Source organism: Corella eumyota, chromosome 7 (assembly GCF_963082875.1).
Source record: "Corella eumyota chromosome 7, kaCorEumy4.1, whole genome shotgun sequence".
Taxonomy (NCBI): Eukaryota; Metazoa; Chordata; class Ascidiacea; order Phlebobranchia; family Corellidae; genus Corella; species Corella eumyota.
Genome location: NC_137496.1, coordinates 1,773,121 through 1,786,969, shown reverse-complemented (window position 1 = coordinate 1,786,969; position 13,849 = coordinate 1,773,121). Strand labels below are relative to the sequence as shown.

Sequence of the window (13,849 nt, the reverse complement as noted above, 5' to 3'; positions counted from 1 at the left end):
TTTTTTAGAAATATACTTTTTAACTTTATTAGTCGATGAATATTAATTTAAAAAAATTGAACACACAAATATTATTTTTTATAATCGTAACAATTAAATGATGAAACATCGATTCAATTTAACAACACTATCAAAGTTAAATGACTCATCATTTGGTCATTATGTTTATCTAACGCTTGTATAGCTCACCCTTCGCTTTTTGGTGCGTTGTATTCTCACCGGTACTTATATATAGCCATTTGGGGCAGTCCCGCGTCGTTTTTCCCATTCAAAACAACACCGTTTTAAACGCTTGTACATGCTTCAGTAGTCCTATATGACGTCAAGTTAGTTTTTGCGTAATAATGTTGCCATACCCGTCACGTAGACAACCCACCGAAACTAAAAATTTTCCAAAAAAAACCTGGGAACAAAAGAACCCATAAAAATTGTTTTTTTTTAATTTAAATTGAGTTTTTAGGTAGGAAACCAATAAAAAAAATATATCAATCTAATAAATGATAGCACTTACATTTTATTTTTTTTTAATTAAAACAACCAAAAAATTTAGGCTTTAAAAATTATTTTTTTGATAGTTTAAATTACAGCAGCATTATCTTTTAAATGATTGTTACTAAGCAATATTTGATAAATTTATGACAAATTTGTAATAACGTTTTTTGATTATTTGTGTCGTTATGTCGTGCATATTATTTGTAGTAATTTTTTACAACTTTACACGATTTTTTACTACCTAGAATAAATGGACTTTCAGACAAATTTCATTGAAAATATTAAAATGTGATTAATTTATTTTAAATTCAAATATTTTGCTTTTATTAAATATTTGTATAGGCATTTAAAAAAATCTTAATGTGTACTTTTATTGAAAAAAAACTAGAATGTAAAGCAAGTAAATTTTTTTGAAAGATTTCCATTGAAATTGTAATATGGTAAAATTCCAAAAATGATTTTTCTTTTTTTGAAATGTTAAACTACGAAAGGTAATTCATTTATTTTTTACAATTTCTAAGTATGCAAATAAGCAAATTCCCGCGCAGGTAAATCATAGAGCTATGTAAATTAAGAGTAAATATTTTTTGAATGTTTATTTTTACAGCTATTTATACGAATTGGAAATTTTCAATTGAAATTGTGTTGATTTAAGAAAAATTAAAAGTAATTTAATAAAAGACAACGCCCTGCTAAAAAGCTTTTTATTTGAAGTGATTCACTTTTTTAACCCAAAACAACTTTTATGGTAATATTTACGACTAAATACAATTCCCTATATTTTTGCAAGGGATTATATCAGAGAATTTTAATAATAAATTTGTACCTGTGCTGTCTTTTTTAGGGTATAAAATTAAGCTTGGTTGGAACACCAGTTTTTGTTTGCTACTGCAAGTTTCGAAAGTATTGTTTGACGTTTAGTCATCTCTTATAAAGATTGAAATAAAAAATCAGTTACACCTAGTTACATAGTTAGCGCGTATCGCAAGACAAAGTCTTATGTTGTCCTTTAGTTAACCTTAAACCATTCTCATTATTTTGAAAGAGGAAAATGTGAAAATATAGCACCTATTGCGGTAACACCTGTTATGTCTATTTATCAACCAGGCCTAAATTACATCATTAACATTTGTTACCATACATAGTCTTATGTGTTAGCCTTAAAATAACCTAACACTATTTTTAACTTGATATAAAGAATGAAAAATGAGTAAATGTTGCACCTATCGCGGTCATACCTTTTATGTTCTTGTTTAAATAGATATTAACTTTTTTACATAGTTTATAAAGATTAACAACTTTATATAGAATTGTCGACATTAGCAAGTCCATTAGGGGAATATAATTCAATTGAAGGTCTTAAAGCCCACTTTGAACTGTCGATCCAAATTTTCAGTCTGGAAATTTTTGTATTATTTTGAGAAATTTAAATCACAATTTAATTAAATTTTGATCAAATGGAAAGTTTTATCTTACTTAAAAAGATTGCAGCATCATGCTGGCTTTTAAATCCCAATATAGCTTATTAAATGATATTATTAAAATAATGTAGTTTCGATACGTTTTTGCTAATATTAACTTTTATTATATGGCGAAATTATTAAACACGTTTTATGTTATTTTCATGTATTTAAGTCATAACTTTACATTGTGAATTGTTCGATATTACATTGTAAATTGTTCGATGTTACTCACAATTTTTTTAAATTTGATTAAATTTAAAACAAAAAGCCACCAGTGAGAATCGAACTCACGACCCCTGGTTTACAAGACCAGTGCTCTAACCCCTGAGCTATGGCGGCACATTACTGAAGTGCCTTAGATTTTTACTTAATCGAGATTTAGGATATTTGAGAGAATAACGAAAAAAGGAAATTGAGAGAATAACATGAATAAGAGAATTACAAAAAAAGTAAATAAATGAGAGAATTACGAAAAAAAGGGAAAACAATTTTAAACCTCAGTCGGTAAACAGCGTTAAGAGGGTAAGGATCTCTACTTTTGTTCAGCTTATAGCATTTTTATTGCAAGTTTAACCTTTAAATCTGGAACAAAATGCAAAAATACGACAAAAAAGTGGACGTAGTTATAATTGGAGCTGGAATTTCTGGATTATCAGCGGCATATCGATTAAAAAATGCGTCAAATAACTCTTTAAACGTGGTTATGCTGGAAGCAAAAGGTAGGACCGATTTATCTATTATAATAGTACGATTAGTTAAATACTTTAACGTGTTTAAACAGCACCTGACTTAATGTATTGTGGGTATATGGTGTTTGTTATAATGGTGGAAATGACCTTTATTTAGATAGAATAGGAGGAAGGGTGTACCATGAATCCCTGCCTGCAGCATCAGGTCAGGATGATTGGGATCTAGGAGGTCAATGGGTGTCAAGGTAAACATGAACATTATTTAGGATTTTTTTTGTACACTATAAGTGTCAGATAGTTGCACTATAAGTGTCAGATTAGGGCCTATAATATTGCCTATACTTTTCACACCGTGTTTATACTCTATGCATTGTTTGGTATTTAATTGATATATAACTATAAAACCTATTTAATAGTTAGTAAAATTATAGGATATTGTAATTGATGATTATTTCTTTAAATTAGCTCTCAAACATATGTGATGAACCTTTTAGAAGAGTTTGGTATGGGTATTTATCCACAATACTCAGAAGGAAGAAAAACAATGATCATGAAAAGTTTTGACGATGTTCGAACCTACGCCGGACTCTATCCTGCGCTTAGTATTTTTGAGCTGGTTGATCTTGATCGAACTGTAAAAAAGGTTTTTTGATTTAGTTATAAAGATTTAATTAACAATGTATTAATGCTGTCAAAAAAACTAAATCACAGCTTATAATGAGCACTAATGTTTTACTTTTTACCTTTGCTTAATGCACTAATATTTAATATGATTGTTTTATTTTCTTTTTTTGTTTACTTTTTAAAGATGGAATCACTTATTACTGAAATAATTCCCGGCAATCCGCTCCAATGTAAAAATGCTGCCAAGTGGGATAGAATGACTATTTTAAATTTTTTTGATGAATTTTGCATGTTCAATGGTAAGGCTCACAAAGTAAATTGAATCCCCTTTAAGTATAGAAACATGTTTATATGACAGATTACATATTGAATGGTTTTTAGCTACAAAGGAGGTGCTAGCCTGTGCAATGCGAACTGTATTTGGAGTTGAATTACATCAATTGTCGTTCTTTTATTTTCTGTATTACTGTTCACTTGCCGGTGGTATTACAAGATTAATTGACTCAAGCAAAGGGGATGCTCAGGAATTTAAAGTCGTGGTAGTTATATTTAATTTTTTACGACATTTCATCATTTATGTTTTATGCAATTTGTATTATCTAATTGTTTTATTAATTGAAAATAATAGGGTGCTGCTAGCCATCTTGTATATAAACTTAAAGATCATCTTGGGGCTGATGCAATTATCAAAGGAGATCCAGTAGTTTCTATAGACCAGGTTACAACATTTTTTAAAACGTAAACAAAACTAAAAACTGTCTTATTCCAATTTCTGTAAAGTTTGCAACTTTTATATAGAGTGGTGATAATGAAGTAATAGTAACGACCAAAGGGGGAATGAATTTTTCTACAAGAGTTGTTATTTGTGCAATTCCAATACATCTTGTGAATCAAATTCAATTTAATCCACAACTGCCTTCCGATAGATATCAACTAGGACTTAGGTCTCCTGTTGGTTATATGATCAAATGCATTGCAACTTATCAGACTTGTTTTTGGAAGGTAAGTTTGTTAAAAAGGTAAACATGTTATTACAATAATAAAAGGCATAACACACTTATATTACATGTTTTTTAGATTTGACATTCTAAGTACTTGTAGTAAAATGTTAACATCATGTTTTAAGTCAATTTTTATATTGAATGATTTCAATTATATTTATTAACTTTTAATTGTACTTTTGACTTTGTTTTAAAACTTAAAGGCTTTTCTTATATTGCTTGCAATTAACAAAACAATCTGCAAATAACCAGGAAGTCGTTCAGTTTATGGTATGAGTAATGGCGGAATTTAAACCTTATGAAAGTCCTGTTTGTTTTGCATTAATGATTAACAATAATGTTGTTTCAGCATGTTTAAGTCAATACATTAAAATATTATCACGTATATATTTACAGTTTTAGTTGACTAATAGATTGACAAATACATATGTAAATCGCTTTTACACAAAGGTGGGCACTAAACCGTTAATGCGTTAATCGTTAATTAACGAAGTTAAATTTTTCGATAAAATTTAACTTTTAAGTTAACTTTAAAAATCGTTAACGAACCTGTTAGCTTTCGTTAAATTGTGCTTCCGTTAATTTAAGTCCGTTAATTTAATATTTTTACAAGTTCACCATGGTAATATAAAAATATATATGTTTTATTTTGCCGTTTATTGGGTTTAATCGTTTCAATTTTAAACAAGTATGCGACTACCATCCAGCCGTTGTTATGTGGGCATTCTTTCAGTTTTTAAAACGTCATCTAAACTTACGTTCGTGTAGTTAAAATATCAACTAAGATAAAAACTGCTTTTTTTTAAATACGGTCGTTTCTTTATTTGTTTTATTTAAATTTTAACGTTAACGGTTATCGATAACTACCGTTACATTTTGTTTAATTTAACTTATTAACGTTAACGAAGTTAATGTACTATGTAACGAATTATCACTTAACGAAGTTACTTTCTCGGTTAACTGTGCCCACCTATGCTTTTACAACAGTATTTTGTTATCTATTGTTAATGTAATATAGCTGCAAATGTTTGCATTTTTGTAGAATACCTTGTATGTTATACCTCTTATGTTGTTATTTACAAACATTTTAAATAATCAAAACAATTTTCTTTTTTTAAGACTAATGGAAAATCTGGTGAAGCAACTATGACTTCAGAGAACAGCTGTGTTGGGCCACTTAGTTTTACTTGTGATGCAACAACATCAAAAGGAAATCCAGCTCTGGTGGCTTTTATTGGAGGGGAGCATGCATTATACTGGACAGAAAAAACCGTAACAAATTGAATATTATTATTTTTTTAAATATATATCTTTATCCTTGGTGTGAAAAGATGGAATGCGTGCCCTAAACATAGAGTAACATCAGTTACTCCGACCCAGTCTGAAGTTGCCTTTAACAGTTTGGGATATTATATAGATTATAATTGCTGGTAATTATGCTGCTAATTAAGTGCTGGGCGCTACAGCATAAGAGCAGTGGGGATTGAAGCCTCAACCTCATGCTGGTGAAGTAAGTGTTCTTACCACCACACCACGCTGCCGGTCATTATATTTGTAATCAATGTGTCATTTAAGCTTATAGAAGTATATATATGCATTAACATTTTTTATAGCAAGAGGAAAGAAGGGAGGCTGTTTTAAAAACTTTTGTTGCCATGTTTGGAGAACAAAGCAGAACTGAATTGATTCATTATACTGATAAGGATTGGTGTAAGGAGCCTTACAATGGTGGTTGTCCAGTTGATGTTATGCAACCAGGCTGTCTTTCTTATTACCACGAAGCAATGAGAAGGCCTTTTGACAGGTATATTTATTCAACTTAATGAATTTTGAAATCATTGGGAATCGAACCAAGAAATCATTGGGAATCGAACCGAGAACCTTGTGAAGTAAGATTGTAAATTCTTATCCATAATACCAGGATTTTATTATAACAAAAACATTTTAAAGTTAAACTTAAACACTATGCGCTAAAAAACATTTTAGCATACTCATTTAGAGCATAAATGTGAAAAAATTCTCTTTCAATATTATTATATATTTTTTTACTAAGGGTACATTGGGCTGGGACCGAAACAGCACAGAAGTGGATGGGTTACATTGACGGTGGAATAGAATCAGGATACAGGGAAGCAGACAAAGTTTATACTAGGTTAAGTTTAGAAAAAGGTGCTGTAAAATCTTTATCATTTACCAACGAGCCATCGAGTGTTTTCATTACAAAATTAAGTTCATCTTCAAAATATTCTTCTGTAATATATGTAACTAAAAGAGTAGTGCTTGTGAGTGCATTAATAGGATGTGGTTATTTTGCCTATCGTCATTTTGCGAAGAAAACCTGCTAATAATATTTCATATAATTTAATTTTGTAAATTCGCGATCAGTGTGATTTTTCAACGTACTTTATTCAGGATATTTGCTACTATAAGATTTTAAAACAGTTTTTGATTTTAAAGATGTATTTTTATACAATGCTGTTAGATATTTAAATTTCGTTTAACGTTTTATTTTTTAATTCACTGTAGATACTCTAATTTTAGTAATTTTAAATTATTTTTTAATTATTATTTAGTTTATATTGTACTATCTATGCTGTAAAGTTCTCGGTTACTCGCGCAATGGCTGTAGATATTTATAGAGATTGTTATTTTACTAATTCATTTTTAATTAAATCTTAATTTATAAATTTTTTTATTTTCTGCAGTTTGTTTTAGATCAGTTTAAATATATACAGCTCAGTCGTTCTATATATATTAAAGGTAGCCTATAACGTTGATCCCAAAAGGTTAATGGTAGAATAAACTCAAATTTTTATTCAATCCAGTTTCAGTTTCAAGGCAAAGCAGGTCAGAACATGTAAGTAAGAAATTAAATACAATCTAACATGACTTTAAAGTGGTTTGGTACTAAGCAGACTTAATAAAATTATATGTAAATTTTTATGTCAAAGTTTAACTTATATTTGCAGAGTGTAATATCTTTATAATTAAGGCAAAGCAGGATGATTCTTTTAAAGCAACTCTCATAGATATTATAACATATAAAATTTATGTATTTTAAGCCCTTATTTTTGGGTAATAAAACTCCAATTAAATATGATAAAATCACGATGACGATTGAGAGTGTTCCTTAAATAGTAAGTAAATAGCCTTAAGCTAAATCCTAACGTGTTCATACCTAGTTTTATTAACACTTGTTCGATTCAGATCAAACTACTAACAACTGCTTGAATATTGGAAAAAAGATTACAAAGTTAATGTATTAAAGAATATCAATTTAGAAGAAATGAATTTTTCAGTTATACTTCTTACTGCAGGAATAATAACAGCTTTATTAACAGAAACATTTGCACAAGGTTAGCATTTTTTTAACTTTAAAGTTTTATTGGGTAAATATGGATAATAAAGTTAAGTAAGTAACATATACTTAGCTTATCAATATAACCCAGTATTGAATGTTTATTATTTATTACCAACTTTATGTTAAAGCCAAAATGTGGTTTACAGTCCATTAGTTTAGTATATAAACATCACCAAGCTGAGTATTAACATCAAATAAAGCTTAATTTTATCGACTTTGCACGTTTAGGTAGTTGTCGCTTATTAACAACTCCTAGGAATGGTGTAATATCAGGTTGTACAAGAGGTAGCAGGAAGGGATCAATTTGTACAACGTCGTGTAAAGAAGGCTACACGCAAAACTCCTCATCGCGGCAATGCAGATGTTTTAACGACCTATGTATTTGGACGGGAAGAAATGCAATTTGTAACAGTAAGTTACTTACAAAACTAATGTTTTAAAATCGTTTAAACCGCCCTGTAACTTGTAGTATTTTATTTGTTATAGACCCCTTTGGTAAGCTATCTTATTATTACCCACTTAACGACATAAAACATTTTATAGAGCCAACACAAAACAAATTAAGGCTCGTTCTACCAAGTTTATTTTAAAATTAAACACTTTTTTAGAGAAAATCTGCACAAGACCTGATTTCGACGACGCAAAATTAACGATTGTTGACGAGTGGCCCAGAGGTTTTGCGGGATTGGTGCAGTTTAGAAATGTTCCGACCAAAATCATTGATGGTTGGTCCATAGTCCTTGTGTTTGATCGTGGACTTGGACCTGTGAGTTGCCAGTTCAATTCCACCCAACCCCCCTATTTATTACTAAAAAAAATACTAATTACGCCATGTTATTGCTTTTATAGGCTAGCCTGTAACTTACCTAACTTATTAATTATAGAATGCACAGTTATCATCTTGGGGTATGGAGCCCACCACAGTCTCTGTTACTCGACATGCATTTACGATCAACAACTTACCTCACAACAACAACCTTACTGCACAAGGATCACAGTTTTCTGCTTTATTTGTGGTGGACCAAGTCGAAGGAGGGAATCCTGAACGAGGTAAGTGTTTTTAAATGAGTTATTTCATATTTTGTATTATGATATAGTAAGTCTGTCAGGTATACTGTTTGCCTGTTGCTGTTGGATCCCATGTACTTTAATAAATACAATTGGAATGTTTTAAAGGGTACGTCGGTATGTATGATCATCGCATAGGCGACGCTACCTGCTATGTACCGCCCGATCCAATGCCGTTATTAAAAGAATTCCCCCCTTTTACAACACCCCCTCCAACAACTACAACCACCACCACACCTGAACCTACTACCACAACTCAACCTGCTATCGTGAGACGGGTAACCGTTCCTGAAGTACCAACAACTACTGATCCAGTCACAACTTCCATTCAACAATCTGAAAACGGACCTGCCAAGATTCTGATAAATTTTCAATTTAAAGCTCCAACTGAGTCTACCACAACTGTATCTACAATAACAACTGATGAAGTTACTACAACCAATTCCACTACGGTTGCCAGTACCTTAAATCCAGTTACAGTTTTAACCACGGAACCAGCTTCTGTTGAAACCTCAAGTGTTTCATTAGACGATGCACAAGTATCTAACAAAACTCAACTAATGGAAATAGATGGAAGGCGTTGCAAAAGTAAGTTTTTTTTACATGTAACTACTTTAACCTTGTTTAGATAAGGTTTAATTTTAAATTTTTCCATACTGCATTCTTAAGTAGTTATTTAAATGATGTACTATTAAGCCATAGTCAAGTTGTTTTATCATAGTCGCAAAACAAGTAACATGTGTTTACTTAATTGTTGTTTTTTAAGTGCAAACACATGAAAAGAAATACAGAACTCAGCAAGGATGGGTGGATGAGGGAAAATCGTTGTTTAGTGGCAATGCTGTGGTGGAAATAACTGAAGTGGTTGAGGATTGGCTTGTGGTTGTTGTTTTCGAAAAACAAGTTGACGAAGTACAGGTACACTCAAGTTGCATTGGTATAAACACTTTACCATCAACTTTTTTGCAACTATTTTCTTTTTATAAAATATTTTCTTTGGGATTTATTAAAAACTATTTTTGCCTTATTATCAAGAATAATGACAAAAAATTGACGTAACAAAATTTAACAAGGTAAAATTATGTAAACAAATTTTTGCTTATAGCAACAAGAAGATTGTTACTAATTATACATTTAAACGTTTGCTGCATAATGACTTAATTCACCAACAACAAATTTTGTGGAAGCATGATTACCAAACCAATACAAATTTTATTTGTCAATATTACTGCACTTACGTTTTAGGTTTGGAACACTATTGTGGATGGTTATGAGGAAGGTGGATTTATGTGGAAGTTTGGTCCTCATACATGGAACGATGAACTTCATCCTGGGATGTTGGACGTCAATTTTATTGCAAAGCTTCACACGATTAGTGAAGTTAACCCCGAAGGTTTGTAAGCAAGTTGGTATCAGCTTTATAAATGCATCTATGCCAAGTCTGTATAATGTTTACATTAAAGTAGCAGACTTAAACTTTGCCATATCATTTTGTTAGTGTATATATGTTAAGACTGTAAGATAAATGTATTAAAAGATTTACATTAAATGCCTTCAATTATTATATTATTTAACTTGCTTTGTTATACTCAACATAGCTTACGTTTACCTTTGCGCATCCCAATTTGAGAAAGGGGATCCTATTCACTGGTTCAATGGATTAGTTCCTAGTCTAATGACAAATTCAACGTCATCTCTATCAGCAAATGAACAGTCTGATGATGATGTGGAAGAGACAAATGAAGAAGAGGAAGAAGAAGGTAATTTATATTTTCTATCTTTCAAAGAATAAAGTTGATTTATCAGCATTTGCAATACAATTTTTGATGATGAAAGTGTGGACATTATTTAGAAATAAAACTATTTATCTTTTTACAGATAATTTAGTTAAAACACCTACAACCAGGGCACCAATTGGAACAACTTCTCGGCCTACTAATCTCGCAAGATGTAAAGGATCAGCTCCAAGTGGAAGAAAACCAATTAAACCTGGTCAAGTCAAGTTAAAGTGGAAACGTGGCAAAGGTTGTAGATGTTGAATGTATTGTCGTCTTACAAACACTATAAGTTATCTTTACACATGCTGTACAGATGTTAATATGTTAAAACAAATTTGTCATTATAGTTCTGGACAAGACGCCGTACGATTACAATGAAGTGCTGTATAAATCAATTCTCTTTTACGAAGCCCAACGAGCCGGTGCATTACCTCCCAATTATAACAGAATCCCATGGCGGGGAGATTCTTGTTTAAAAGATGGTTGTATTATTGGTACCGATTTAAGCGGCGGTTGGTTTGATGGTAAGTTTAAGTGCTTGAAATTTTGTTAATTATTTTACCCTGTTAGAGTCTCGACTTGCCATTTCCTGCGATTTTTATCATACTGAAAGTTAACGACCAGTAAATCTACCTTATATCTTTATTTTTGTAGCTGGTGATTACATCAAGTTTACCTTTCCAATGGCATTCTCCGTTACCACGTTAGCTTGGGGCGGTATAATGTTTCGCGATGCTTACACAGAGTCAGGAAATTTAAACAGGTTTCTCGGAGGTGTTAAGTGGCCTGTTAACTATCTTATGAATGCACATGTCTCTAAATATGAGCTAGTTGGCCAGGTTGGTTAAACAACATCAAAAGTGTATTTTTTCTACTGTAAAATATATTAAATTTAATGTAAATTATTGGCCAGGTTTTTATCGGCTTAGAGCCGTTGTAGTATATCGATTTTGGCATCAGTTTAGTGCCATAATGCTTTGTGTTCGATTCCCATTAGTTCGATTCCCATCACACTATTTTTTCTTGAGCCCGTCGTTAACTCAAATACGTAGCACATCTTTCCTGATAAACCCAATCAATATAAGAAAATCAAAGGAAAAAACGTACTCAGGCTTGTTTTCCTTTAAATGTAGCAGAATATTTGTTAATATAATTATAATTTTACTCATCATGATTTTTTACTATAAAGGTTGGAAACGGGCGAGCTGAGCATCGCTCTTGGAGCAGACCTGAAAAACTCAGCCCTAATAGACCAGTTTATACAATCAATCGTCAAAGTCCTGGTAGTGAGTTGGCTGGAGAGACTGCTGCCGCTCTAGCTTCAGCTTATATTTTATTGAAAAAGACCCATCGACCTGTTGCTAATGAAGCGCTGAGACATGCTAAAGAGCTTTACGAATTTGCTGATAAATACAGGTTAGATGTTTTGCTTTTAACAGAACATGTTTTGCTATTAAATTGACTTTAAGACATTTATTACTGGAGATAAATTTAAACCTAGTTAGTACAGGCAATTTGTTAATTTAAACTGATATAAATACAACTTCTTTCTATACAATTTTAACTTAAAAAATATATTTCAGAGGAGACTATCACAAATCCATTCCACAAGTCGCCGAGTTTTATTCATCCTTTAGCGGTTACAACGATGAGTTAATATGGGCTGCAGCATGGTTATACAAAGCTACAAAAAATGCGACTTACTTAAGTGATGCTGAAGCATTGTACTTGCTATCCGGTGGACAACACATTGTTGCCGGTGATTTTTCTTGGGATAATAAAATGGTTGGATGTCAGGTAATAATATAATTTACAACTGAATGTTTTTTAAACCAATGTTTTGTAGCATGATGTAATGATTAATACACTTGGCATTTTACTACATAAGGTTTTGTGTTTGATCTTTGTTGCTCCTTTGTTGTAGCGTCCTTAAAAATCAACAGGTCAACCTTAGGCAAAATTATTATTTTAAAATGTCAGGCTTGCTTCATTGATAATAAGTAGACACGAAAAAATATACAAATCCCCGAAAGAGCTAACTATTGTATAAATATATGATTTTAGGCATTGCTTGCTAATCTGACAGGAAAGGATATATATCGATTTGGTGTAGAAAGGTATATGAACAGAGTCATGACGCAAATGCCAAAAACACCAAAGGGAATGCTTTGGTCTTCCGAATGGTCACCAAATCGATATGCTGGTAAATTTTAAATTAATCTTTAATCTAATTTTTTGATTTATCTTAAATTGAAATGTATCTTTAGCTAATGCTGCGTTGATTGGACTTGCTGCTTCGCAATTAGAGCCTCCTTTACCTGGTCGTGATGTTTATATATCTTGGTCTCGTAAACAAATTCATTTACTGTTGGGTGATGATGGTAGAAGTTATGTTGTTGGATTTGGCAAAAATCCTCCCAAAAGACCGCATCATAGATCAAGGTAAAATAAACAAATTTGTTTTAAATATATTTTTAACTTAGGTGTTATTTACCTATCACCCAATAGTTCATCTACCGATTAGAAGACGGTATGTTCTTACCATTGAAAGCGTCTTATACAGTGCGCTGCAGTATGGAAGCAATGGTCTAACCAAGTACCTCCTGCTATGATATTAACATTTATTATGTTGTAATAAAAGACTATGTTATTTTAACAGCTTTATAATTTTAAAACCTTTAGTTCATGTCGTCCTGCGCCAGCTTCTTGTAGTTGGGTTGATTTCCATACTTCAAAACCAAATCCCTTTACATTGTACGGGGCATTGATTGGAGGGCCTGATATTAAAGGCAGATTCAGAGACAATCGTCAAAATATTCAGCAAAATGAAGTTGCTATTGACTACAACGCAGGTTTTCAATCTGCTGTAGCGGGTAAGTAGGTTTTTGTCAATTACGGATGTTCTAAATAAAACTACAATATAGATCATTATGGTCTTACCAATATATGTTTTTAGTTATTTAAATAAACAATTAAACATTAGTACAATACATCAATTTAGGTCTTAAGCATCTTGTTTTAAAAAAACGAAAATCAAAACCAACACCGGCCCAACAACGCAGAAGACGACCTACGAATCCTCCTAAAAGAAAACCAACAGCTAAACCAAAACGTCCTACTCCTACTAAGCCCCAAACTAGTTAGAATTTAATATGCCTAGAGTTATTATTGTATATTATTTATTTAAATACGTTGTGTCATGTTTTTATGTTATTGGAAATAAAGTTTTTGTCGTTTAATTCGATTACGCTTTTGTAAACGCCCTGTAAGAACGACCATTTATGCGTATGCTGCAACAAGAAATTGTGGTCCTTTAAAAATGAATTTATTAAATGTATTAGGGTAGTATTAGTAGTGTTAAAATACTTACAAA

At 31.5% G+C, this 13,849-nt stretch overlaps 2 protein-coding genes and 1 non-coding gene across 3 annotated transcripts; 2 read left to right on the top strand and 1 right to left on the bottom strand.

Moving 5' to 3' along the window:
* Window positions 1-2,221: 2,221 nt before the first annotated feature.
* On the bottom strand, window positions 2,222-2,294 carry Trnat-ugu (transfer RNA threonine (anticodon UGU)). Its single transcript has one exon. It is a non-coding gene; the product is annotated as a tRNA-Thr (tRNA).
* Window positions 2,295-2,474: 180 nt separating this feature from the next.
* Window positions 2,475-6,948, top strand: LOC145759343 (putative flavin-containing monoamine oxidase A). Its single transcript, XM_082573151.1, has 10 exons — window positions 2,475-2,674; window positions 2,802-2,889; window positions 3,110-3,287; window positions 3,453-3,567; window positions 3,650-3,807; window positions 3,897-3,986; window positions 4,067-4,270; window positions 5,389-5,541; window positions 5,883-6,073; window positions 6,323-6,948. The coding sequence occupies exons 1-10, from the start codon at window positions 2,548-2,550 to the stop codon at window positions 6,612-6,614; spliced, it is 1,596 nt and encodes a 531-aa protein (XP_082429277.1). The 5' UTR covers window positions 2,475-2,547; the 3' UTR covers window positions 6,615-6,948.
* Window positions 6,949-7,471: 523 nt separating this feature from the next.
* On the top strand, window positions 7,472-13,695 carry LOC145759189 (uncharacterized). Its single transcript, XM_082572955.1, has 17 exons — window positions 7,472-7,625; window positions 7,859-8,041; window positions 8,239-8,396; window positions 8,515-8,680; window positions 8,807-9,286; window positions 9,465-9,616; window positions 9,944-10,091; window positions 10,297-10,458; window positions 10,577-10,723; window positions 10,824-11,000; window positions 11,131-11,315; window positions 11,666-11,892; window positions 12,060-12,273; window positions 12,541-12,679; window positions 12,744-12,918; window positions 13,159-13,349; window positions 13,478-13,695. The coding sequence occupies exons 1-17, from the start codon at window positions 7,556-7,558 to the stop codon at window positions 13,618-13,620; spliced, it is 3,117 nt and encodes a 1,038-aa protein (XP_082429081.1). The 5' UTR covers window positions 7,472-7,555; the 3' UTR covers window positions 13,621-13,695.
* The last annotated feature ends 154 nt before the right edge of the window (window positions 13,696-13,849 follow it).

Bases quoted from the DNA above. Each gene is read 5' to 3' on its own strand.
- LOC145759343 (XM_082573151.1), top strand. From the start codon at position 2,548: ATGCAAAAATACGACAAAAAAGTGGACGTAGTTATAATTGGAGCTGGA. The intron at 5,542-5,882 runs GTAACAAATTGA...CATTTTTTATAG, and splicing joins TATACTGGACAGAAAAAACC to CAAGAGGAAAGAAGGGAGGC. The intron at 6,074-6,322 runs GTATATTTATTC...TTTTTTACTAAG, and splicing joins ATGAGAAGGCCTTTTGACAG to GGTACATTGGGCTGGGACCG.
- LOC145759189 (XM_082572955.1), top strand. From the start codon at position 7,556: ATGAATTTTTCAGTTATACTTCTTACTGCAGGAATAATAACAGCTTTA. The intron at 9,287-9,464 runs GTAAGTTTTTTT...TTGTTTTTTAAG, and splicing joins AGATGGAAGGCGTTGCAAAA to TGCAAACACATGAAAAGAAA. The intron at 10,724-10,823 runs GTTGTAGATGTT...TTGTCATTATAG, and splicing joins AAAGTGGAAACGTGGCAAAG to TTCTGGACAAGACGCCGTAC.